This window comes from Taeniopygia guttata, chromosome 18 (genome assembly GCF_048771995.1).
Source record: "Taeniopygia guttata chromosome 18, bTaeGut7.mat, whole genome shotgun sequence".
Taxonomy (NCBI): Eukaryota; Metazoa; Chordata; class Aves; order Passeriformes; family Estrildidae; genus Taeniopygia; species Taeniopygia guttata.
Genome location: NC_133043.1, coordinates 1,206,419 through 1,229,240, shown reverse-complemented (window position 1 = coordinate 1,229,240; position 22,822 = coordinate 1,206,419). Strand labels below are relative to the sequence as shown.

The following is a 22,822-nucleotide window of genomic DNA, read 5'->3' as shown; positions in this document are numbered from 1 at the left end:
GCTTTGCAGGGATCCCAAAGGGCTGTTCCGGGCTGTGAGCAGAGCAGGAGCAGCCCCACCATGGTGTTCCCAGCCAGGGGCGCTCCTGGGATTTGCTGAAACTCCAGAAATGAGAATTAGGGAGAAGGGAATCTCATCTTTTGACACACCTGGAGCTTGGATGTGCTGGATCAGCTCAGCCATCCTGGGAATCCCTGGGCTCGGGAGGGTCCTGGGATTCTCCATCCTGCCCATCATCCAGGATCCTGGGATTCTCATTCCAACCCAGGATCCTGGGATTCTCCATCCTGCCCATCATCCAGGATCCCGGGATTCTCATTCCTGCCCAGAATCCTGGGATTCTCCATGCTGCCCATCTCCCAGAATCCCAGGATGCTCCATCCTGCCCATCCTCCAGGATCCTGGATTCCCCATCCTGCCCAGGATCCCAGGATTCCCCATCCTGCCCATCATCCAGGATCCTAAGATTCTCATTCCAACCCAGGATCCTGGGATTCCCCATCCTGCCAATCTCCCAGAATCCTGGGATTCCCCATCCTGCCCATCATCCCAGCTCATCCAGGATCCCAGGATTCTCCATCCTGCCCATCTCCAGGATCCCAGGATTCTCATTCCTGCCCGGAATCCTGGGATTCTCCATTCTGCCCATCCTCCAGGATCCTGGATTCTCCATCCTGCCCATCCTCCAGAATCCTGGGATTCCCCATCCTGCCCATCATCCAGGATCCTGGATTCTCCATCCTGCCCATCCTCCAGAATCCCGGGATTCTCATTCCTGCCCAGGATCCCAGGATTCCCCATCCTGCCCATCTCCCGAATCCTGGGATTCCCCATCCTGCCCATCATTCGTGATCCCAGGATTCTCCATCCTGCCCATCACCCCAGCTCCTCCAGCATCCCGGGATTCTCCATCCCGGCCCTTCCCGGGATTCTCCTGCGCGTTTCTTTGCTGCCACCGGGTGTGCAGGCTCCGTTCCTGCGCCCGCGCTCCTCCGGGATCCTCCGGGAGCTGCGGCGGGATCCGAGCCCCTGGCCGGGATTTTCATGCGTGGGGAGAACCCACGGGGAGGCTGTGCTGGGATTGGGAACGGGAATGGGAACGGGAATGGGAACGGGAACGGCTCCCCGCTGCCAGAGGGCAGGGTTGGGTGGGATCCTGGGGAGGAATTGTTCCCTGTGGGGGGCTGGGATGGAATTCCCAGGGAAGCTGTGGCTGCCCCATCCCTGGAATGGGGTTTGGATGGGGTTTGGAGCAGGTGGGATGGTGGCAGGTGCCCCTTTTGGGGTGTTCGCTGTTCCCAGCGCAGGCAGGAGCATCCCTCGCTGCGGTGGGACCCTGCTGCTCCTGCCCCGCATCCCAGCGGTGGGAATGTTGGGAATTGCCGCGGGGTGGAAACAGCGGCTCGGGCCGAAGTGCTGCGGGCAGAGGAGAGGAGCCAGCGGCAGGGCAGTGCCAGGGCAGTGCCAGGGCAGTGCCAGGGCAGTGCCAGGGCAGTGCCAGGGCAGCGCGGGTGTGCCCGGGAGGGGACGGCTCCCGGGATGGGAATGGGGAAGGCAGGAGCTGCTCCTGGCCGCCTTCCAGGCAGGAAGGTAACGAGAAGGGCAGCCACGGCTTGGAAACGCTGCTCTGCCTCCTCCTGTTCTCCACCGAACGGCGGGGGAGGGATCCTTCCCCTCCCTTCCCCTCCCTTCCCCTCCCCTCCCTCCTTGGGTGGCTGCGGTAACGGGAACCAGATGGGGCTGGAGCTGCGGGGAGCGGCACCGGCGGGCGTGGGCAGGGGACAGGCAGGGGACACAGAGGGGACAGGCAGGGGACACACAGGGGACACAGAGGGGATAGGCAGGGGACACAGAGGGGACACACAGGGGACACAGGGGACACTCGGGGGACACTCAGGGGACAGAGGGGACAGGCAAGGGACAGGCAGGGGACAGGTAGGGGACACAGAGGGGACACAGAGGTGACAGACAGGGGACAGGCAGGGGACACTTGGGGGACAGACAGGGGACAGGCAGGGGACACAGAGGTGACAGATGGGGACACGCAGGGGACACGCAGGGGACACACAGGGGACAGGCCGGGGACACAGAGGGGACAGGCAGGGGACACAGAGGGGGACACAGAGGGGACAGGCAGGGGACACTCGGGGGACAGGCAGGGACACAGAGGGGACAAACGGGACAGGCAGGGGACACTTGGGGGACAGGCAGGGGACACACAGGGGACAGGCAGGGGACACAGACAGGACACAGAGGTGACAGACAGGGGACACAGAGGGGACAGGCAGGGACACAGAGGGGACAGGCAGGGGACAGGCAGGTCTGTTTCCCCTGCTCCCCTTTCCCGGTGCCTTTCCCAAGGCTGGATGGAGCAGCAGAGGGACCAGACCAGGTCCCTGCTGCTGTCACACCCCCGTGTCCCTGCCCCCAAGTCCCTCCGTGGCTTTAGAGGGCGGGAGCAGCACCAGGGGTCCCTGGGGGGATCCTGAGCCCTCACCCCATGGCCTGGGATGCTGGGAAGCTCCAGGGGCTGGCTGGGAGGGGATCCCACCCTGGCACCCGCAGCATCGCCCCTCCCGTGGGGAGCTCGTGGCTGGGATCCCGGGAGCAGAGGGGGAATGGGGTCCCTGGTCTCTCTTTTCCTGCCCTTTTTCCATCAGCAGCTCTTCCTCTGAAGATCAGCACGAGGGGCTGATTGTCCCCTTCCCATCCCACCCCGGCGTGGGAGCAGAGTGTGATCCTGAGGGGTAACTGGGGTGCAGGAGCCTCCCAAATCCTGAATGTGCACCTCCCAAATCCTAAATCTGCCCCTCCAAAATTCTGAATGTGCCTCTCCCAAATCCTGACTCTTCCAAATCCTGAATGTGCCCCTCCTAACTCCTGAACGTGCCCCTCCTAACTGCTGAATGTGCACCTCCCAAATCCTAAATCTGCATCTCCCAAATCCTAAGTCTGCATCTCCCAAATCTTGACTCTAAATCTCCCAAATCCTGAATCTGCCTCTCCTAAATCTGCCCCTCCCAAATCCTGAATCTACCCCTCCCAAATCCTAAATCTTCATCTCCCAAATCTTGAATGTGCCCCTCCTAACTCCTGAATGTGCACTTCCCAAATCCTAAATCTACCCCTCCCAAATCCTAAATCTGCATCTCCCAAATCCTAAATCTGCCCCTCCCAAATCCTGAATCTCCCAAATCCTGAATGTGCCCCTCCCAAATCCTGAATGTGCCCCTCCCAAATCCTGAATGTGCACCTACCAAATTCTAAATCTACATCTCCTAAATCTGCCCTTCCCAAATCCTGAATCTCTCAAATCCTAAATCTGCATCTCCCAAATCTTGACTCTAGATCTCCCAAATCCTGAATCTGTCTCTCCTAAATCTGCCCCTCCCAAATCCTGAATCTACCCCTCCCAAAATCCTAAATCTTCATCTCCCAAATCCTGAATGTGCCCCTCCTAACTCCTGAATGCGCACCTCCCAAATCCTAAATCTGCATCTCCCAAATCCTAAATCTGCATCTTCCAAATCCTGAATCTGCCACTCCCAAATCCTGAATCTCCCAAATCCTGAATGTGCATCTCCCAAATCCTGGGTGTGCCCCTCCCAAATCCCTCAGGAGCTGTTTGCTGGCTGCAGGAGCTCATCCCCGTGCTGGAGGCGAGCACACAAAAGCCAAATCCATTTTCTTAAGGAGTCTTGCTGCTTCCTGAGGGGTTTTTTTTTCTGTCAAGGAGAAATTTGCCATTAAACGAATTTCCTCGGGCAGGATTGCAGGAACTCAGGAGTGTGCAGAGGGAACAGAAAACTGCTGGAAAAATGTGCCAGGGGAATTTGCTTTTAACAAAAGGAGAAGGATTTGGAATGAGGAGGAGGAGGAGGGTGTGTGGTGAGCAGTGCCTGTACCTTGGCTGGCTGATTCAGGCAGGAAAAGGGAATCTGGTGCACAATGAACTTGGACCCAGCTGGATTTGTGTGCCAGTCCCTGGCTGGGTGATTTCCCCCTCTGTCAGGAGTCCCAGCTCTGTGTTTCCAGCAGGTGGGATGGATGTTCCTGCGCCCTTGGCTGATTTTTCTGCCTGCCAGTTGTGGTTTTGCTCTGGCTGAGCTGTTTTCCGGCTGGGATGTGAAAGCTGTGCTCCAGGGATGCTCTTCCAGTGGGAATATCTCTGTGTGGGTGCAGCTCCCAGTGCCCCATCCCACAGTTGTGGGGTTATTTTAGGATCCCTTGTGGCTATAATTTCAAATATTCGATCCAAAGTTGTTGTTAAGGCTGGAAAATGGAGCCTGGGGAATGCCAAACCCTGGATCTTCACTGCATTTTTTGCTTGGATCTTGGGAAGTTCATGTGGCATTGGTGCTGCAGGACGCTGGGGCACCTTCCCTGTGCTCCTGGCACGGACAGGGCACAGCTGCTCCTCTGCTCCCATCCCAAATCAGCTGGGCCAGGGCAGTGTGGGCCTCACTGTTCCAGGGAATAACTTGGCTGTTTGCAGGAAAAACAATCCCTGCGAGTCTGACTGGGCCTGGAAGATGGGGATGAAGCAGGGATGGATTTTCTGCACACAAAAGCACGTGGAGTTTTTCTTTTCCAGGCCAGGGAGCTCCTGTCCCTGTGCTGGGAATGCAGAGGTGTCTGGGATGGCAATTCCATGGCAGTGCCCATCCTGGGCATCCTGCTGCCCCTCTGCATCCATGTCCCCATCCCACTCCTCTCCGGCAGTTTGGGATCCGTGCCTGCTCTCACAGGGTGGAGCCAGCAGCATTCCCAGATGTGCCTTTTTCCCTGGAAAAGCCCTGCCAGAGGGCTGCTCTTCCCCAGGCCGGGGCAGGTTCAAGGGAAATGCCCTCAGTTCCTTGGAGCAGGGCTGGGAATTTGGGGAGCAGAATGAGCAGTTTGTTAACCACAGCTGGTCTGGGCACCAGAGAATCCAGGCTGGATTCTCTGTATCCAACCCCCGCTGGATACAGAGAATTTGGGGAGCTGAAAAGCACTGGAGGCAGATTTTTGGCTGAGCTGTGCCTCGGGATGAAGCCAAGGGTGGATTTTTGGGGGGTTTGTCCCAGGGGACCCCCCTGAGCTGCCCCTGTCCCTCCCGGAGCCCCTCTGGGAGCTGCAGCTCGGGTTTGGCTGAGGAGTTTTTAAGTCATTTGAAGTGGGATTTTTGGGCTGGTTTTGGTGGTGCTGTTTGTTTTCCTTGTTTTTGACATGGGTGAGAAGGGTGAGTTCGGCTCACTCCTTTAGAGCATAGTTTAGAAGGTTACACGGTTTTCAGTTACAGGACTTTTTAAGGATTTATTGACTAATGAAACACTACTAACAAGGACATTTGTGGTTTTGACTTAATTTTAGAATACTTCATCTGTTACAGTGTAAGCTTTCTTAGCTAATTATGTTATGACAAACTTACAGTACTGTGGGCTAAATTTCTTGTTTATTTTTGTAATTACTTTCATTTTTTCTGTATCTTAAACTTTGAAACTTTAAAATTGCTTTTACTTAACATAAGTATATATATGTATATATAGGTATATATGTATATATAGGTATATATGTATATATAGGTATATATATGTATATATAGGTATATATATGTATATATACACCTATATATAAAAAAGATAAGTATATCTTATATATATATATAAAATATACTTTAAACTACAAATCTACATTCTCACTTCTAGTACCTAAGTTTAGAAGCCTTTTCTAAGGTCACAGATCAAATCTCATATTTCATTTTAAGCTGTAGTTTACAGCCCCAAAGTTCTAAAAATTCTTTACATTTCCAATTCTAACAGGTCTTCTCCAGGGCTGATCCCGGCTCTCTGTGGATGCAGAGAAGGGGGAAATTAAAATATCTATCTATCTATCTATCTATCTATCTATCTATCTATCTATCTATCTATTTATATTTAATTTATATTTATAGGTATAGGTATATTTATATTTATAGGTATATTTAATTTATAGGTATATTTAATTTATAGGTATATTTATATTTATAGGTATATCTATATTTATAGGTATAGGTATATTTATAGGTGTATCTATATTTATAGGTATATTTACATTTATATTTATATTATTGTAATTTTTGAGTTTTATAATGGAGCAGAGTTAACTTGGGGGTGCCCAGCTCAGCCTGCTTTGGGTTCCCACGGACCATCCCACCCCCATCCTCGATTCCCTCCGTGAGATCTCTGTTGGGGCAGAGGGGAAAGGAGCAGGGAAGTGATGGAAACAGAAATATTTCCCCCCCTGGCCGATGCTGGGGGTGTTTCCTGCAGCACAGCACAATGGTTCCCATTCATGCTGCCTTTTGCTGGGAATGCTGGCCTTGTTTGGATCTGTTGTGCCCACGGATTGTTTCCTGTCCAGCTCTGGTGGAACAGACAGCAGAGAAGCTTCGGCCTGACAGGCAGACTTTGAGCAGGGCTTGGAAAATATTATTCCATGGGACAGCCTGTGCCTCCCACGCTGCGTCTCTCAGGCTGGGGGAGGAAAAAAAAAAGAAAAAAAAATAAGAAAAAAATAGAGAAAAAAGAAAGTTTGATTAATGTAGGGAGATTGAAACCAGGCGAAAATGTTATCCTGTGTTGGTGGGGATGAATGGAAATCATTGTGGCACAGCACACGTGGGGTTTGCTCTCTCACAGCCCCAGCTTCTGGCTCTGCTGGGGATGGATCCAGAGCAGCTCAGGGAGGGCAAAGATCCACGGGTGGGGCTGGACCCTGATCTCAGAGCCCAGGAGCAGCTCAGGAAACCCCCCCGAGCTGAGGCAGGGGGATCCCACCTCTCCTCAATCCCAGAGAAAGGGAGCAGAGCCCAGCCCTGCTACAAACCAGGGGGAAGGTGCTCATTAAACACCTTTTAATTAGCCTGCCTGGGGGGAGAGGTTCATTAGGGAGCTGGGAGGGTCCTGCAGGGCTTTTGGGGGGTGGGGTGGCCCCGGGGGTGCCTCAGCTCAGCTCTGGGAGGTTTGGGGAGGCTCCTGAGCTGCACTCCAGCCTGGAGCCCTGGGGAACCCCTCCCTGCTCTGTCACACATCCCTGCTCTGGCATTCATCCCTCTTTTTACACATCCCTACTTTTACCCACATCCCTGTTTGTACCTCTATATTCAGCTGGGCTCTGAGTCCCTGGGGGTTCTTTCCAGGAAGGAAAATCAGGTTTGTTCACCTCCTTCATCCTCACTTCAAAATTTGTTCACCTCCCTCATCCTCCTCCCCTCACTTTTATTTTCTGTAAGGAAAGGAGCTGTGTGATCCAGGCAATAAATCCCTAAAAACCACCCCTTCAACCATTCCCCTACCCCAGCACGGCCTTTACGCTGAGATTTCATGGCACATCAAGTGATTTTCCATGTGAAATGTGCTCCCAGGTTGAAGATTCAGACAAAAAGGAGAGAATTGATGTTTTCTGCATGGAGCCATAAACATTAATTGGGAGTTTTTATATGTGCACCAGAGTCCCAGCCCTGCTTTTAGACCACCCAGATTCTGTGGGTGACTGATTTAAAAAAAAACCCACAATTTTAAAAACCTTTATAAAGTTCTGTATCTCCCTGCAGCTCCAGCCCTACCCCGGATCAATGCAGCCACCTCGTTAAATCCCACTTTATTTAGGGCTGGCCCACTGTGAATATGTAAAAATTGAATTTTTTTGCAGGCTGATGCTGTTTAAAATAGAATTAATGAGGTCTCACATGAGGATTGTCTTAAGGAATTTAAAAACAGGGGGGGTAAGTGTTTAACTGGAACCTCCTGGTGCTGGTTGGAGGTGCTGCCAGGGAAGGATGTCCTTGGTTTTCTGCTGGAAAATGGAGGAATTCCTGTCAGGAACCAGCTCTGCTGAGGTGGGAGCTCTCTCCATCCCCACAGACTTTGCTTTGTAGGGTTGTTGCAGATCTCTTGCAGCAGTCTGGGGGCTTTTCTTGGTCTTCAGCCTGCTGAGGCTGACCCTGCCTCTGGAAAAGAGAATATTTGGGAATATTTGGGGTGTCTGGTGTTGATCCCTCTCCTTGGGCATGACTTTAGCCCAGTAACCAGGATGGGGGTGACACTGGGAAGGGGCACTTGTGGTGTTTGATCCACTTCTGACCTGCTCCAGGCCAGGCTGGACGGGGCTTGGAGCAACCTGGGACAGGGGAAGGTGCCACAATTCCCTGCCCATGGAACTGGGGGAATTTTGAGCTTCTTGCCGACCATTCTGTGATTTTATGCAAGCATCTGTGAGCTTTTAAAATTGGCAAACCACAAGTGTGCAAGTAGAAATGTGCCTGTGCACTGGATCTTTTTCCTGCGTGCTGTGGGAGCAGGACCAGGGCAGTTCCACCTCCTGCAAAGGAATTTTGCAGGAAGCAGCTCCAGGGTTTCATCTTTGCTCAATTTCACATGGAAAATCACTTGATGTGCCATGAAATCTCAGCGTAAAGGCCGTGCTGGGGTGGGGGAATGGTTGAAGGGGTGGTTTTTAGGGATTTATTGCCTGGATCACACAGCTCCTTTCCTTACAGAAAATAAAAGTGAGGCGAGGAGGATGAGGGAGGTGAACAAACCTGATTTGCAGCCCAGGAGAGCTGGAGCCTGGCTGGGTCCTGAGCTCCCAGGCCAAGTTCCTGCTCTTGGACAAGGTGCTGAGGCTCCCTGAGCTTTTCCTGCTCTCAGCAGGGCAGGAGGAGCTCCTGGATGTGGCTTTGTGCTTCCCACCCCAGGGCAGAGCTGAACCTTCACCCCCTGCCCGAGGCTGACTCAGAAATCAAACAGTCCCTGAAAGAAGCATCAGATAAGGGGCAGGGTTTGAAAACTGCAGAGGAAGAAGCAGTCCCTGGACAATGGGATCCATCCATGGGGTCTGGCCCTGCATTCCCTGCCCTCACAGGGGGTGAGCTCCACTTTGTGTCTCCTGGTGCCCACCAAGGCCAACAGGGAGGTTTTGAGCTGGGCTGGGTCCTCTCCAGGGCTGGGCTGGGCTCTTCTCCACAGTGACAAGTGACAGGACAGGAGGAAATCATCTCAAGTTGCACCAGGGGAGGTTTAGGCTGGATACTGAGAAAATTCCGTCCTGGAAAGGGTGCCCAGCCCTGGCACAGCTGCCCAGGCCGTGGTGGAGTCACCATCCCTGGAGGGGTTTAACAGCTCAGCTGTTGCATGTGGCACTTGGGGACACCAGTGGTGGCCTTGGCAGTGCTGGGGGAACAGCTGGTCTGGAGATCTGCAGGGTCTTTTCTTTAATTCCATGATTCTGTGATCCTGGGATGGCTTTCTCCCCAAAAATCCACAGCTGGGGGAAGTGAGGGATGAAGGCACACAGGGGATGTGTTCTCCATGGGAGGGGGTGGTGATGGCCAGGGCAGCACCAGGGGCTCACCTGGTGAGGCCTTGAGAAGGCTGAGCTGGAACAGAGGCTGGACAGAGCTCCAGAATAAAGCAGGGATTTATTCAAAGCATCTCCTCCATGGATCCACCTTGGGCAGCACCAGAGCCCAGCCAGGGCTGCACCCAAATGAACCAAAATGGCCCCAAAATGCACGAGCGCTCCCGGGGGCTCTCCCTGGGATCAGTTCTGCTCCATTGGCACCTTGGAGTTCATTGTCCCATTCCAGCTTCAGCCCAGGCAGTCCCAGCCTGCTTGTTTTTCTCTCTCCAGCCCACGCTGTTTGTGCTCCTGGGCTGAGGTTTGGGTCATTTGTCCTTGGTGCCCAGCTGGAGCAGGAATTGTTTTGTCTCTGCTCTGTGCAGAGAGCTCAGCATCCCCTCGTGTGGAGCCCAGACCCACACACTGAGGCAGCACAGAATGGGAAACACAGAAGAGCTGAACCTGAGGCATCACTGGCCTGGGCAACACCTGAATCCCACTGGGGCTGGAGGAGGCTCCTGATTTTTGAGATCCAGGGTGGGAATGAGGAGCTGAGGTTGGCTGGAGACGCCCCCGGGCTGGCCTGGCCCTGGTGGGATTTGTGTGGGGGAAAGTGGAGAATTCCTGAATTCACTGCTGCTGAATTCCTGCTGCACTCAGAGGGGAGAGCAGGTTTCAGGGCTTTGAACCGAGCTCCTGTGCCTTGGGGAGAAATTAAGGATGAAATTTCCTAAAATCCTCGAGGTTTGCAGCGTGCGGGGCTGGCACGGGGCCAGGCTGGAGGTGGGACACGGAGCTGCCAGCCCCAGGGATGGGCTGGGAACTGGGACAGGAGGGTGGGAAGGGGGCTGGAAGTGGCTCCTGAGGAGCAGAGGGTGGCAGGAGGGCAGCTGATGTTCCAGGGGATGTGCCAGCCACACTCGGCTCCAGCAGAGACCCAGCAGGGGCTCCTCAGGGAAGGAGTTCTTCCCTGGGAGGAAAAAATTCTTCTCTGTGAGGTTGGGGATGCCCTGGGACGGAATTCCCAGAGAAGCTGTAGCTGCCCCTGGATCCCTGGCAGTGCCCAGGGCCAGCTTGGAGCCAGCTGGGATTGTGGGAGGTGTCCCTGCCGTGGCAGTGAGGAGTGGGATGAGCTTTAATTCCCTTTCCAACCCAAGGCAGTCCATGCCCTGCCTGCCTGGCACTGCCATTCCTGCTCCATCCCTGCCTGGCACTGGGATTCAATTCCTGCTCCATCCCCTGCCTGACCTGTTCCAGGCCAGGCTGGACGGGGCTTGGAGCAACCTGGGATTGGGGAAGGTGCCACAATTCCCTGCCCATGGAACTGGGGGAATTTTGAGCTTCTTGCCAACCACTCTGTGATTTTATACAAGCATCTGTGAGCTTTTAAAATTGGCAAACCACAAGTGTGCAAGTAGAAATGTGCCTGTGCACTGGATCTTTTTCCTGTGTGCTGTGGGAGCAGGACCAGGGAAGTTCCACCTCCTGCAAAGGAGGAACCCACTGGGATTCCTGCTGATCCCCTTCCTGGCACTGCGATTCCTGCTGATCCCCTGCCTGGCACTGCGATTCCTGCTCCATCCCTGCCTGGCCCATGCTGTTCCATGCAGTTCTGTGTCCCTGTGGCTGCACTCCAGACAAGGAAGCACTGCAGGTTTACATCCCGTTTTCCCTGTTTTTTTGAACAGTTGGAAATGTTGGAGATGAAATATCTGCAGGAATAACCTCCTCCCTCTTCCTCTGGGGACTTGCCTGTCTAACCTCGACTGCCAGGGGGTCAGGATGGTGCTGGGTGAGGCCTTGAGAGGCTCCCTGGAACAGAGGCTGGACAGAGTTAAAGTGGGGATTTATTAAAAGGCCTCAAAGGATTCACCTTGGGCAGCACAAGAGCCTGGCCAGGGCTACACCCAAGATGAGTTTTCACACTTTTATAAGTTCTGGTCCATTTCCATGTTGGGTTCATTGTCCAAGTCCAGCTCCAGGTTGTGCAGGCTCATTCTCCCAGTTTGCTCTCCTCAATCCCTGCTGTTTGCACTTTTTGGGGCTGGAGCTGCAGCGGTGTCCTTGGTTCTGGGCTGGAAAAGGATTGTTCTGTGTGCCTGAGCTGGAAAAGGATTGTTCTGTGTGCCTGAGCTGGTTCTGGGCTGGAGAAGGATTGTTCTGTGTGCCTGAGCTGGTTCTGGGCTGGAGAAGGATTGTTCTGTGTGCCTGAGCTGGTTCTGGGCTGGAAAAGGATTGTTCTGTGTGCCTGGGCTGGTTCTGGGCTGGAAAAGGATTGTTCTGTGTGCCTGAGCTGGTTCTGGGCTGGAAAAGGATTGTTGTGTGTGCCTGAGCTGGTTCTGGGGCTGGAAAAGGATTGTTCTGTGTGCCTGAGCTGGTTCTGGGCTGGAAAAGGATTGTTCTGTGTGCCTGGGCTGGTTCTGGGGCTGGAAAAGGATTGTTCTGTGTGCCTGAGCTGGTTCTGGGCTGGAAAAGGATTGTTGTGTGTGCCTGAGCTGGTTCTGGGCTGGAAAAGGATTGTTCTGTGTGCCTGAGCTGGTTCTGGGGCTGGAAAAGGATTGTTCTGCGTGCCTGAGCTGTGAGGAGAGCTGCTGACACTTTCTATGGAGTTCAGAGTTATTTCCCAACACGGTGCAGAATCTGGGGAATATAACAGCTCAGACTGAAGGCAGCAGGGGTGGCCTGGGTGACACCTGGGTGACATCTGGGTGCCATCGGGTGCCATCGGGCGGGTCCTTCCCGGCTGCTGGAGCAGAGGGGAGGCACAGCTGTGCCCAGCGGGGTTTGACAGGTAGGGCAGGTCTGGGGAAAGGGCCCCGTGAGCTCCTTCCCACCTGCAGCCCTGATCAAACACCTCGGCGGGCGGCCCGGGGCAGCCGTGATGTAATCGGGCAACCCCAAACAATCGGGCCTTTCACGGGCCGATAACAATCCCAACAGTATGGAAGGGCTGCCATGCAAGAATACACATGCACATTCTCCACTGCGGGGAACTGAAAGCCCGAGTGAAAAGGGGCTTGTTAAGAATATGTAGCCTGCTTTCATAATCACCCCGTCAAAGAATAGGCCCTTGAAAACAAGGCTTTGGGCTTATAGAAGGCTTTCTGTGCCTTGACCTTGCAAATATGCAGGGATGCCAACTTTTTTTTTTGCAAGTGAACTTGGAGTCTCGCAGCGTGGTGCCGGAGCAGTTGGCAGGAGAGGGGGGTACGGAGCTGTTCCGTGGGGGACCCCCACCAGGAGGGTTGGATTTGCCTTTTCTTCCCAAAAACTGAGCTCTGCCGCGTGGGAGGATGAGCCGAGCCCAGGGCAGAGCTCACCTGTGGGTGACACGTGTCTGGGGGTTCTGTGCCCAGTTTGGGGCGGTTCTGGAGGATGTGGCTGTCCCTGATTTTACAGACGGGGAAGTTGAGGCAGAGCTGGGAAAGGCAACACATCAGTGTGTGTTGGTTCCTTGATGCTTCCAAGGACATGGAGGCTGTAGTGCCCAAATGGAGGAGTCACACAAGTGACATTTCCGTGCTGGTGACAGAGCCACCAGTGGGACACTCTGGTCAGAGTCTGCTGTGATTTTCCCTGGATGTGCTTCCAGGGGACCAACTGAAGTTCGTAGGCTGGGGATGAGCCGCAGGTTGTCCAGCTTGACACAGAATCCCAGGATTACCGAGGCTGGAAAAGATCTCCAAGATCACCAAGTCCAACCCGTGCCTGATCCCCACCTTGTCACCAGCCCAGGGCACCGCGTGCCACATCCTTGGGCACCTCCAGGGGTGGCAAAAATCCGGCCCGATGGGATCTGACTCCACCACCTCTCTGCCACTTACCCCGCCTTTCCTCTCCTCTCCTGGGAGACCCCAAGCCCCTCACCCCACGGATTTTCGTGTCGGCTCATGCCCGTGTCCCCCTCCCCCGTGTCCCTGTGCCACCCGAGGCCGGGCCGTGTCTCTGTGCCCGTGTTTTACAATGGATTCCCTCGCAGCCGGGGGAAGCCTTCCAAGAATCCCCACCTATTTCCGTCAAAAGGCGCCTTTGTTCCCCCGGACACAATGCGGCTTTGATTCCTCCTGCTCGCCCGGAGCTGCGGGAAGGTGTGAGCTGCCAGGGCCAGGAGGGACGAGATCCCCTGGGATGGAGTATTCCCTGGGATGGGGAATATCCCTTGGGTGCAGTATCCCCTGGGATAGGAGTATCCCTCAGGATGGGAATATCCCCTGGGATGGAGTATCCCCTGGGATGGGAATATCCCTTGGGTGCAGTATCCCCTGGGATGGGAGTATCCCTCAGGATGGGAATAACCCCTGGGATGGAGTACCCCTTTCATGGGAATATCCCCTGGGATGGAGTATCCCCTGGGATAGGAATGTCTCCTGGGATGGGAGTATCCCTCAGGATAGAGTATCCCTCGGGATGGAGTATCTGGAGTATCCCATGGGATTGAGTATCCCCTGGGATGGAGTTTCCTTTAGGATGGGAATATCCCTCGGGATGGAGTATCCCTTGGGATGGAGTATCCCTTGGGATGGAATATATCCCTTGGGATGGAGGATCCCTCAGGTTGGAGTATCCCTTGGGATGGAGTATCCCTTGGGATGGAGTATTCCTCGGGATGGGGGTATCCCTTGCGATGGAGCATCCCTTGGGATGGGGTATTTCCCTTGGATTGGGAATATCCCTTTGGATGGAGCACCCCTCAGGATGGGACTGTCCCTCGGTTTATTTGGAGCACCGGGGGCGAATCCCCTTTGCCTCTCCTGGCGAGATCAGGGTGCCCTGCGGTGCCCTCAGGGTGGTGCCCCGAGCGGGGCCAGCGGTGGCCTGGCGCTGGTCCCTGGTGGGATCTGCTCTGGCCCCTCCTGCGCTGAGGCTGCGCCGTGGGAACACCTCAATTCCTGGGAAAAGGGATAAAATCCTGCCCTGGGCTGGCATGGACTGCAGCCCCAGCTGTAGGGCTGGGAATGGTTCCTGGATTTGGGGAGCCCAGGTGGATTGTTCTGGGGTTATTCCTGGTTTTGGGCAACCCACATGGATTGTCCTGGGGTTGTTCCTCCTTTTGGGGAGCCCACATGGATTGTCATGGGGTTATTCCTCCTTTGGGGGAGTCCATATGGATTGTGCTGGGGTTATTCCTGGTTTTGGGGAGCCCAGGTGGATTGTTCTGGGGTTATTCCTGGTTTCGGGGAGCCCAGGTGGATTGTTCTGGGGTTATTCCTGGTTTCGGGGAGCCCAGGTGGATTGTGCTGGGGTTATTCCTGGTTTCGGGGAGCCCAGGTGGATTGTCCTGTGGTTATTCCTGGTTTTGGGGAGCCCAGGTGGATTGTTCTGGGGTTATTCCTGGATTTGGGGAGCCCAGGTGGATTGTTCTGGGGTTATTCCTGGTTTTGGGCAACCCACATGGATTGTCCTGGGGTTGTTCCTCCTTTTGGGGAGCCCACATGGATTATCATGGGGTTATTCCTCCTTTGGGGGAGTCCATATGGATTGTGCTGGGGTTATTCCTGGTTTTAGGGAGCCTGGGTGGATTGTCCTGGGGTTATTCCTGATTTTGGGGAGCCCGGATGGATTGTGCTGGGGTTGTTCCTGGTTTTGGGGAGCCCACATGGATTGTGCTGGGGTTGTTCCTGATTTTGGGGAGCCCGGATGGATTGTGCTGGGGGGTGTGTGGGAAGGAGAGCAGGAGGACTGCAGGGACAAACCCCTGATGGTTTCTCCTGGATCTCCCCCCACTTCCATCCCTTCCTGCTGCCCCTCGGGGGTCAGCCTGGGGGTCCCTATTCCCGGTGGGATCGGGATGGGAGGGAGCTCCCCCCCTTCCCACACAGACCCCTCCATTCACAGCTCCCTCCCGTTAATTTGTTGTGGCCAGGAGCAGCAATAGCTGCTTTGTGCTGAGCGAGGGAAGGAGGAAAAAAAAACCCCGGAGCCCAGACAGCGGCTCCAGTGTTTTCCAGCAGGGATGGTTTTCCCCCTCCGTCCTCCCTCTCTTTGCCTGGAATAATGTTTGTGATTGTAATGGCCCGTCCTGCCCAGGGAAACCCGGACCTCTCCCCCTTCCCCTCCCCTCTTCTGTAAACCCTGGGAGAAGTTTAAACAACCCGGAGAGGTTTTTCTCACCGGGCTTATTTTACTCATAGGAAACGAGGGGGTGAGAAAAGGGAGCTGGCAGCTGTTGGCAGAGCAGGAACTGAGCTTGGGACAGCTCTGGGATCTCTCTGGAGACCCCTCAGAGCCCGACCCCTCACTGCTGCAGCCCCCCGGGTGCTCCCACTCTTGGTGTCCCCCAGTGCCACCAACACAGCAAAGCAAAGCTCCAGCCAGGCTGGAGAAACCCCCAGTGTGGGACAGGGATGTGTGGGGAGCCCAGGGCACACACACAAGCCCTGCTTGGTGCCTGAGACATTCCCCAAAATCCCAAAGCCCCGCAGAGCTGCGAGGGCTGGGGGTGGATGTGCCAGCCAGGCACAGCTCCAGCAGGGAACCAACCGGAGCTGCTCAGGGAAGGAATTCCCCCCTGTGAGGACAAAAACCTTCCCTGAGAGGGTGGGGAGGCCCTGGAATAGAATTCCCAGAGCAGCTGTGGCTGCCCCTGGATCCCTGGCAGTGCCCAAGGCCAGGCTGGACAGGGCTTGGAGCCACCTGGGACAGTGGGAGGTGTCCCTGCCATGGCAGGGGTGGAATGGGATGAGCTTTAAGATCCTTTCCTACCCAAACCATTCCAGGATTCTGAGATTCCATGACTGATGGACAGCCCTGCCCTGTGTTTAACCCTGGAAGTCCAAGTGTTCCTTTTCCATGGGATGCAAGAGGGGGAAAAGAGGTGCCCAGGTCTGGGAATGCTGCAGCTCCCGGGAATCCTCGGGCTGGAATCCCTCCAGGGGCCTCCAGGACAAGTCTCTCCTCCATCTGGTCCCTGGCTGGTGCTGGAGCTGATGGAAGCTCTGGAGCTGTTGGAGGATGGAATTTGCTGTTAAATTTGGCCACTGGGGCTGGGAGCAGTTCCACTGAATCCTTAATCGTGTCCCTTTTTCCCTGCTCCCTGCAGCCTATCCCGGGCTGACATAAATAAATGGATCTATTTGTGCTTTTTTTTTAGGAACTTGGCCATTGGCATTGGGGTGCAGAACTTCCCCGAGGGCCTGGCTGTCAGCCTGCCTCTGCGTGGTGCTGGATTTTCCACGTGGAAAGCCTTCTGGTGAGCTCTGCTCCAGGGAAAGGAGCCTTCAGCAGCCCCTCCTCCCACGGATCCCCCACACCCACGGGCTGTTCCATCAGGGAGCTGCCCTTGGGATGTGTCAAAGACCACCCTGGGTCAGGGGTGGCTCTGTGTGGTGGGAAAGTCTCTCCTCCAGCCCGAGCTTCCAAAGAAAGGCTCAGCAGTCTCTGTTGTCCGGTCTCAAGGCAGTTTATTGCAAGTTATCTAAAAGATTTTCTCCTTGGGCTGCTGTGGTTTGCTCAGAGCTCAGGCAGAGGCACACACACACCCTGACATCCTCTCTGAGTCCCGACTGCTTCTTCTCTCCCCCTCTGCCCAGGGCTGTGCTGTCTTTTATATGGTACATTACGTGTTACATGGGTACAGTTTTCCCCCAATGCCTATTACCTATATTAAATGGTGCTTTTCTATCTTTTATATGGTACATTACGTGTTACATGTTACAGTTTTTCCCCAATGCCCATTACCTTTATTAAATGGTGCTTTTCTACTCTAAACCAACCTGTGAGTGCCAACATCACCAAGAACATGGAGGGAAGGAAGGAGAAAGAGGAAGGACAGGGCAGGCCCAAATCCCTCCATCTTAAACCTCTGACCCCCATGTACAAAACTAAAACCCCCCTGTACAGCACTAAAAAATTCTTCCCTCTACTCTGTGACTACTTCTACTGTAGTATCTAAACTTTAGTGACTCCTTGTTCTTCCTGCAAGGTTGGTAATTCATTCCATGGTTCAAACCCAAAATCACAGCTGTTTCCAGCTGCCTGCCAGGGTCTCAAATGCTTCTGGCCTGGGCCTGGAACCTCCAAAAATGTCTGAGGGACATTTCGAGTTCCCACAGGGATGGGCTTGCTGGATCTGCTGTGTTCCCTCTGGTGCTGGGAGTGCTGCAGCTTTCCAGCGCTGTCCTGCTCCTTCCACACCCTCCAAGCTCAGAGCCCAGCCCCTGGATCCCAGGGGAGGAATCCTGATCCCCACAGGTCACCACATCCCAGGGCTGAATCCCTGATCCTGACACATCATCACATCCCAGGGATACATCCCTGATCCCAACCATCACCACATCCCAGGGCTGAATCCATGATCCAAACAATCACCACATCCCAGGGATACATCCCATCCTGACACATCATCACATCCCATTTCAGTGCCTGTGCTGAGCTCCCAGATCCTGCACTGCCTTTATTACTATTACTATTATTATTATTATTATTATTATTATTATTATTATTATTATTATTATTATTAAATTTTTATGTCACTTCATTTTTCTTTCCCTTCAGGCTAGATTTCAACCCCACTTCTATTTTTTCCCCTTTTCCCTGAGGTGCAAAAGCCAAGGGCCAAACCCTGGGAGCGGGAGCTGCGTTCCTGCCCCTGCCCTGCTCCGGGTGATGGATGGGGGGCAGGGGGAGGCTCCCAAACTGCTCCAGAGTTTTTGTTTTTCTTTCCTCCCACCCACCTCCTTAAGTGCCGGGACTCGAAGCAGCATTGCTGCGGCTGGGAAGGGAGTTCCCATGCTCCAGAGAGGTGGGAACGATCCTAGAGGGAAAGAAAAGGAGTGGGAAGAAGGTGGCTTTATCCTGCTTGAGGCTGTGGCCAGGTGTCCTCTTTGGGACTGACTTGTGCTGGTGGGAAGTGTTTCCTCTGCCTGGGAGCTGGATCCCCAAATCCCACAGAGCTCTTGGGGGCAGGAATTAGATCCTGCCTGGGAACTTCAGCTGGGTCAGGTCAAACCCTTTCCTGTTACCTCAATCCAGGTGTGTCGCTGTCGGGGCAGGACGGGAATGAAGAGACTCTGACTCAGAAGCTGCTGAGAGTAAAACTCTGGTTTATTCAAAATACACCACTCCTTTATACAGAGCTTCGTGAGGACCAACTCCATTGGTTGTGAAGTGAAAACAATTCACAGCATTGGTGTACAGTGCTTGATGCACAGTGATAGAACTTGACTATAAATAATGTGAATAACAAGAGAGATAAAGAATTATTTACATTCTCTCCAGCTCTTTCCCAGGCCTCTGCCTGGCTAGAAACTCTCAGTTTCTCTCTTTGAATCCGAGACCCACAGAGGTGCCTCAGCCAGGCGTGGCCGGTGTCCGGCTGCTCCGGGAACGGGGGGACAGCGGGGCCGGGGCGGTGTGAGCCCCGTGATCCCTTAGGGATGGCTGTGCCAGCCCTGCTGCAGGGCTGCAGGGATGTTTTGGCTGTTTTTCCTGGCAGGTACGGGCAGCTGAGCGGGATGGTGGAGCCCCTGGCCGGGGTCCTGGGCGCCTTCGCCGTGGTGCTGGCGGAGCCGCTGCTGCCCTACGCGCTGGGGTTCGCCGCCGGAGCCATGGTCTACGTGGTGATGGACGACATCATTCCCGAGGCACAGACCAGGTGAGACCCCCCCTCACCTCTGGGGGGGCCCCAGCTACCCCTGGGAACCAGGAGTGTCCGTGGGAAAGGGGGAGTTTGGGAGCAGGCAGGGAGGCAGAAATCCCAGAGGAAAATCCCTCTTTTCTCTTTGTCCCCTGGAGGGAAATGAAATTATCTCCTCATTCCTTGGTGTGAGGGGGAGCTGGCACGGGGCCAGGCCTGAAATTACCCCTGTGGGCAAGAAATGTCCATGGAAAAGTGGGATTTGGGAGCAGAGGGGATATAAACACTCAGCCAAAGCCTGGGAAGTGGAGATGGGCTCTGCTCCTTGGCTGGATGGAGGGGCTGGGAATTCTCCAGGGAGCAAACTGAGAGAAAAGGGGGAAGTCATCCCACGGCTGGAGATGGGGTTTGGGATCCTGAGGGGTCAGGATGCAGCCAAGGGATTGCTGTGCTCCCTCCCCATGCCAGGGAATGCCCCCATGGGCAGGGGGCTCGGGAGCAGCGGGGCTGGGGTGGGACAGGAGCAGCGCTCCCTCCTCCAGCGCTCCCCTCTCCCCTCTCCCTGCAGCGGCAACGGGAAGTTGGCATCCTGGACCTCCATCCTGGGCTTTGTGGTGATGATGTCCCTGGATGTGGGGCTGGGATAGGGCAGGGCTGCGTTCCCAGGAGGAGACAGCAGAGCCCCGCGCCGCGGGATCGGCAGCCGGACACGCCTCAGCCCGGGACTGGATCTGTACATAGATTTTTGGGATCTGGTTTGGTGTTGATTTCCTCTGATTTTGTATCTCCCCCTCCCCTCCGAGTTCCTGGCGATGGTTTCCAAACACAAATATGGGCGGGTCCTCCCAGATCCTGGGTTGGTTTTCCTCCTGGATGACTTGGGCTGGTTTCTCCAAGGAAAGGCATTTGGGATTTTGATCCTCTCTGTTCTGTCAGAGGTTGGGAATTCCCTCTCCCGTGTGGAGGCTGGTCTGGGGTTAAGCACTGAGGCCTTGAAATGGAGTAAGCTCCTTATGGAGAATGGAATTCCACCCTTTTTTGGGAAGGCTGAAGGCATTAGGACTGTGATAAGCCATGGGATCACAGGTCTTCCACATCCTGCTGCTCCTCGGGAACGCTGCAGGGAATTGGTTTGGATGGATGGAGATGGTCCAGGCAAATAAAGATGAATTTTCTTGGGATCTCTGCAAGAGGGAAATGTCATTTTTCCCTAAATGTATCTCAGAGGGGCACTGCTCTGATACTCTGGGGTTTTCTATGGGAAAAACACCAGGAAAGGAGGATTTGAGTGCTTTCCATGCAATTCCATGTGGAGCTGTCCGGCCTTCCCAAGGGATTCTGGATTTCAGCTGCTGCTTCCAGCGATCAGAACTCCCTGAAGAGCCGAGCCAGGCACGTCCTGCAGGGAGAGCAGGAGCCCAGCCAGCACCGGAGCACTCCGGGATGGATGAGTGACTGAATGAATCCCTCAGGATGGATTAATTATCCCACCTGGAGAGCCAGAGCTGTGCATGGAGGTTCCTGCCTCTTCTCCTGACGCTTCCCAAGCATTTCTTGTGGAATGGCTCTTCCCGAGTGCCGAGGATTGATGCAGGCTGAGTGAGGAGCGAGTCCTGCCCGTCCCTGTGCTCCAGGGAGGAGGGAACTGCCAGGCTTGGAAGGATGCTGCAAATCCCAGCACAAAGGGCTTCCCCAAACCCTCCCGTGGGAATAACTGGATCACCTGGCTGCCTCTGCTGCTCATCCCTCTGGAATTCGGGCTGGGATGCCCCAGATCCGCCTTCGGTCCCACCAGAGCCAGAGGGAACAGGCTGGAACAAACTGAGCTCTCCGTTTGGTTTGGTCCCTGGTTTTTGGATGGATTCCATTGTGTGTCCCTCTGGATGATCCAAAGCTCCTGTTTGCTGATGGATTTGACTTTTTAACTGTGATTGCTTTCAATAAATGGGAAATGGAGTTTGCACGGAGTTGTTTCCTTGCCATAAATCCAGGGATTTGCTCCTCCTCCCTCCACTCCGCTGGGTTTCCTTCCCCAGCCTCTCTGCTCCTGGCTCTCCTCTTGCTGGGAAGGCTTCCTTGGGCTGGGAAAAGAGGGGGGAAAGCCAAGGAGAGGCAGTTTCATCCTGGGTGTGCATCCCTGGGGCTGAGCCAGGTCCTTAAAGGCACGGAGGAAATTTGGGAATTCAGCCTTTAGCAGGATAAGCAGCGGGGTCAAGCCCTTCTTTTTAAAAGGTGAGAGCTGTCCCTCACCCCAGGGCAGGAGAGGGAAGGGATCTGCCCCAGCTGGGAATCAGAGCCCTTCCAGCGTCCCATTCCCAGGGCTGGAGCACCTCCCCTGCTCTCCCTAATTCCACCCACGCTGAAGGCTCTGGGAAGCTTTGAGCCCTCTGTTTCCAGTTAAAAACCTTCAAATCCTCCGGGATGTCCACGGCTTGGGATTCTCCAGCCTGTCAGAGATGGTTCCTGCTTTAATTCCTGGCGTGTGGTGCCAGCTGGTACAAAAAAAAAACCCATTAGAGAGTTCAAGGCAGCCTTGTAATCAGATTTCTGGGAGATAATGCCACATGGAGCATTTAATCCTGCCTGGATGCAGCCAGGCCAGATGAGGATGGAGCCCTAGAGAAGGAGCAGGCAGGGAGGGAGGCAGAAATCCCAGAGGAAAATCCCTCTTTTCTCTTTGTCCCCTGGAGGGAAATGAAATTATCCCCCCATTCCTTGGTGTGAGGGGAAGCTGGCACAGGGCCAGGGCTGAAATTACCCCTGTGGGCAAGAAATGTCCATGGAAAAGTGGGATTTGGGAGCAGAGGGGATACAAACACCCAGCCAAGGCCTGGGAAGTGGAGATGGGCTCTGCTCCTTGGCTGGAGGGAAAAGGGGGAGGTCATCCCACGGCTGCAGATGGGCTTTGGGATCCTGGGGGTTGGGATGCAGCCAAGGGATTGCTGTGCTCCCTCCCCTGCCAGGGAATGGCCCTGGAGCTCCCAGCCTGTGGCCCTGCCTCTGAAAAAGGGGAGGAACCCCTGGAGCAGCCCTGGATCACAGCAGGTTTATCCCTCTCTTTCCATCCTTTCCATGGGAACACTCAGCCCTTAGGGGGGTTCGAAATGTCCTGTGAGCTGCTCACAAGGAAAATACCACATTTTAGCTGGGGATTTCTCCCCTCCTTCCTAATTTTTTAGTAATACCTTTAGATTCTTGGATTTGGTCTTAAAATCATAATAAATTTTAGCAGTGGTTGGAGGGAAACTTAAACGGTGACCCCTCTCCAGTTAAAACTTCAACCCCCCCCAAATAAATCTTCCCTTCCCTTCCCTTCCCTTCCCTTCCCTTCCCTTCCCTTCCCTTCCCTTCCCTTCCCTTCCCTTCCCTTCCCTTCCCTTCCCTTCCCTTCCCTTCCCTTCCCTTCCCTTCCCTTCCCTTCCCTTCCCTTCCCTTCCCTTCCCTTCCCTTCCCTTCCCTTCCCTTCCCTTCCCTTCCCTTCCCTTCCCTTCCCTTCCCTTCCCTTCCCTTCCCTTCCCTTCCCTTCCCTTCCCTTCCCTTCCCTTTTCTCTTTTTTTCTTCTCTTTTCTCTTTTTCTTTTTTTTTCCCTTTTTCCTTTCCTTTTCCCACCCCCATCCCCCAGCCTGTGTCTGTGGCCTCTTTGCTGCTGTTTTTGTGGATGTTTTGGGGTTTCCAAGCCCTGCTGGTGACCTGAGAATGGGAAAAGAATGGGAAAATAATGGGAAATCCCCCAGTCCCTCCCAGCCCCGGGGGTGCCTGTGCTTGGCACTGGAGGTGCTCTGCTGCTCCCAGCGCTTGGCCAAGCACCGTGGCTGTGGCAAAGGCCAGGAATGCAGGGCTGGGTGGATTTCCTGCTTTTGTTCTGGTTATTTTTTGTGTTTCAGAGGC

At 54.5% G+C, this 22,822-nt stretch overlaps 1 protein-coding gene across 3 annotated transcripts in view; it reads left to right on the top strand.

The window, feature by feature from the left end:
* Positions 1-20,897, top strand: part of SLC39A11 (solute carrier family 39 member 11) — a 90,987-nt gene extending 70,090 nt beyond the window's left edge. For all 3 annotated transcript variants that reach the window (XM_030287329.4, XM_030287328.4, XM_072937023.1), the window contains 3 exons: positions 16,451-16,549; positions 18,794-18,952; positions 19,503-20,897. In XM_030287329.4, the coding sequence (XP_030143189.4) occupies positions 16,451-16,549; positions 18,794-18,952; positions 19,503-19,581 (337 nt within the window). In that variant the 3' untranslated portion in view covers positions 19,582-20,897. The remainder of the gene's footprint in view (positions 1-16,450; positions 16,550-18,793; positions 18,953-19,502) is intronic.
* The last annotated feature ends 1,925 nt before the right edge of the window (positions 20,898-22,822 follow it).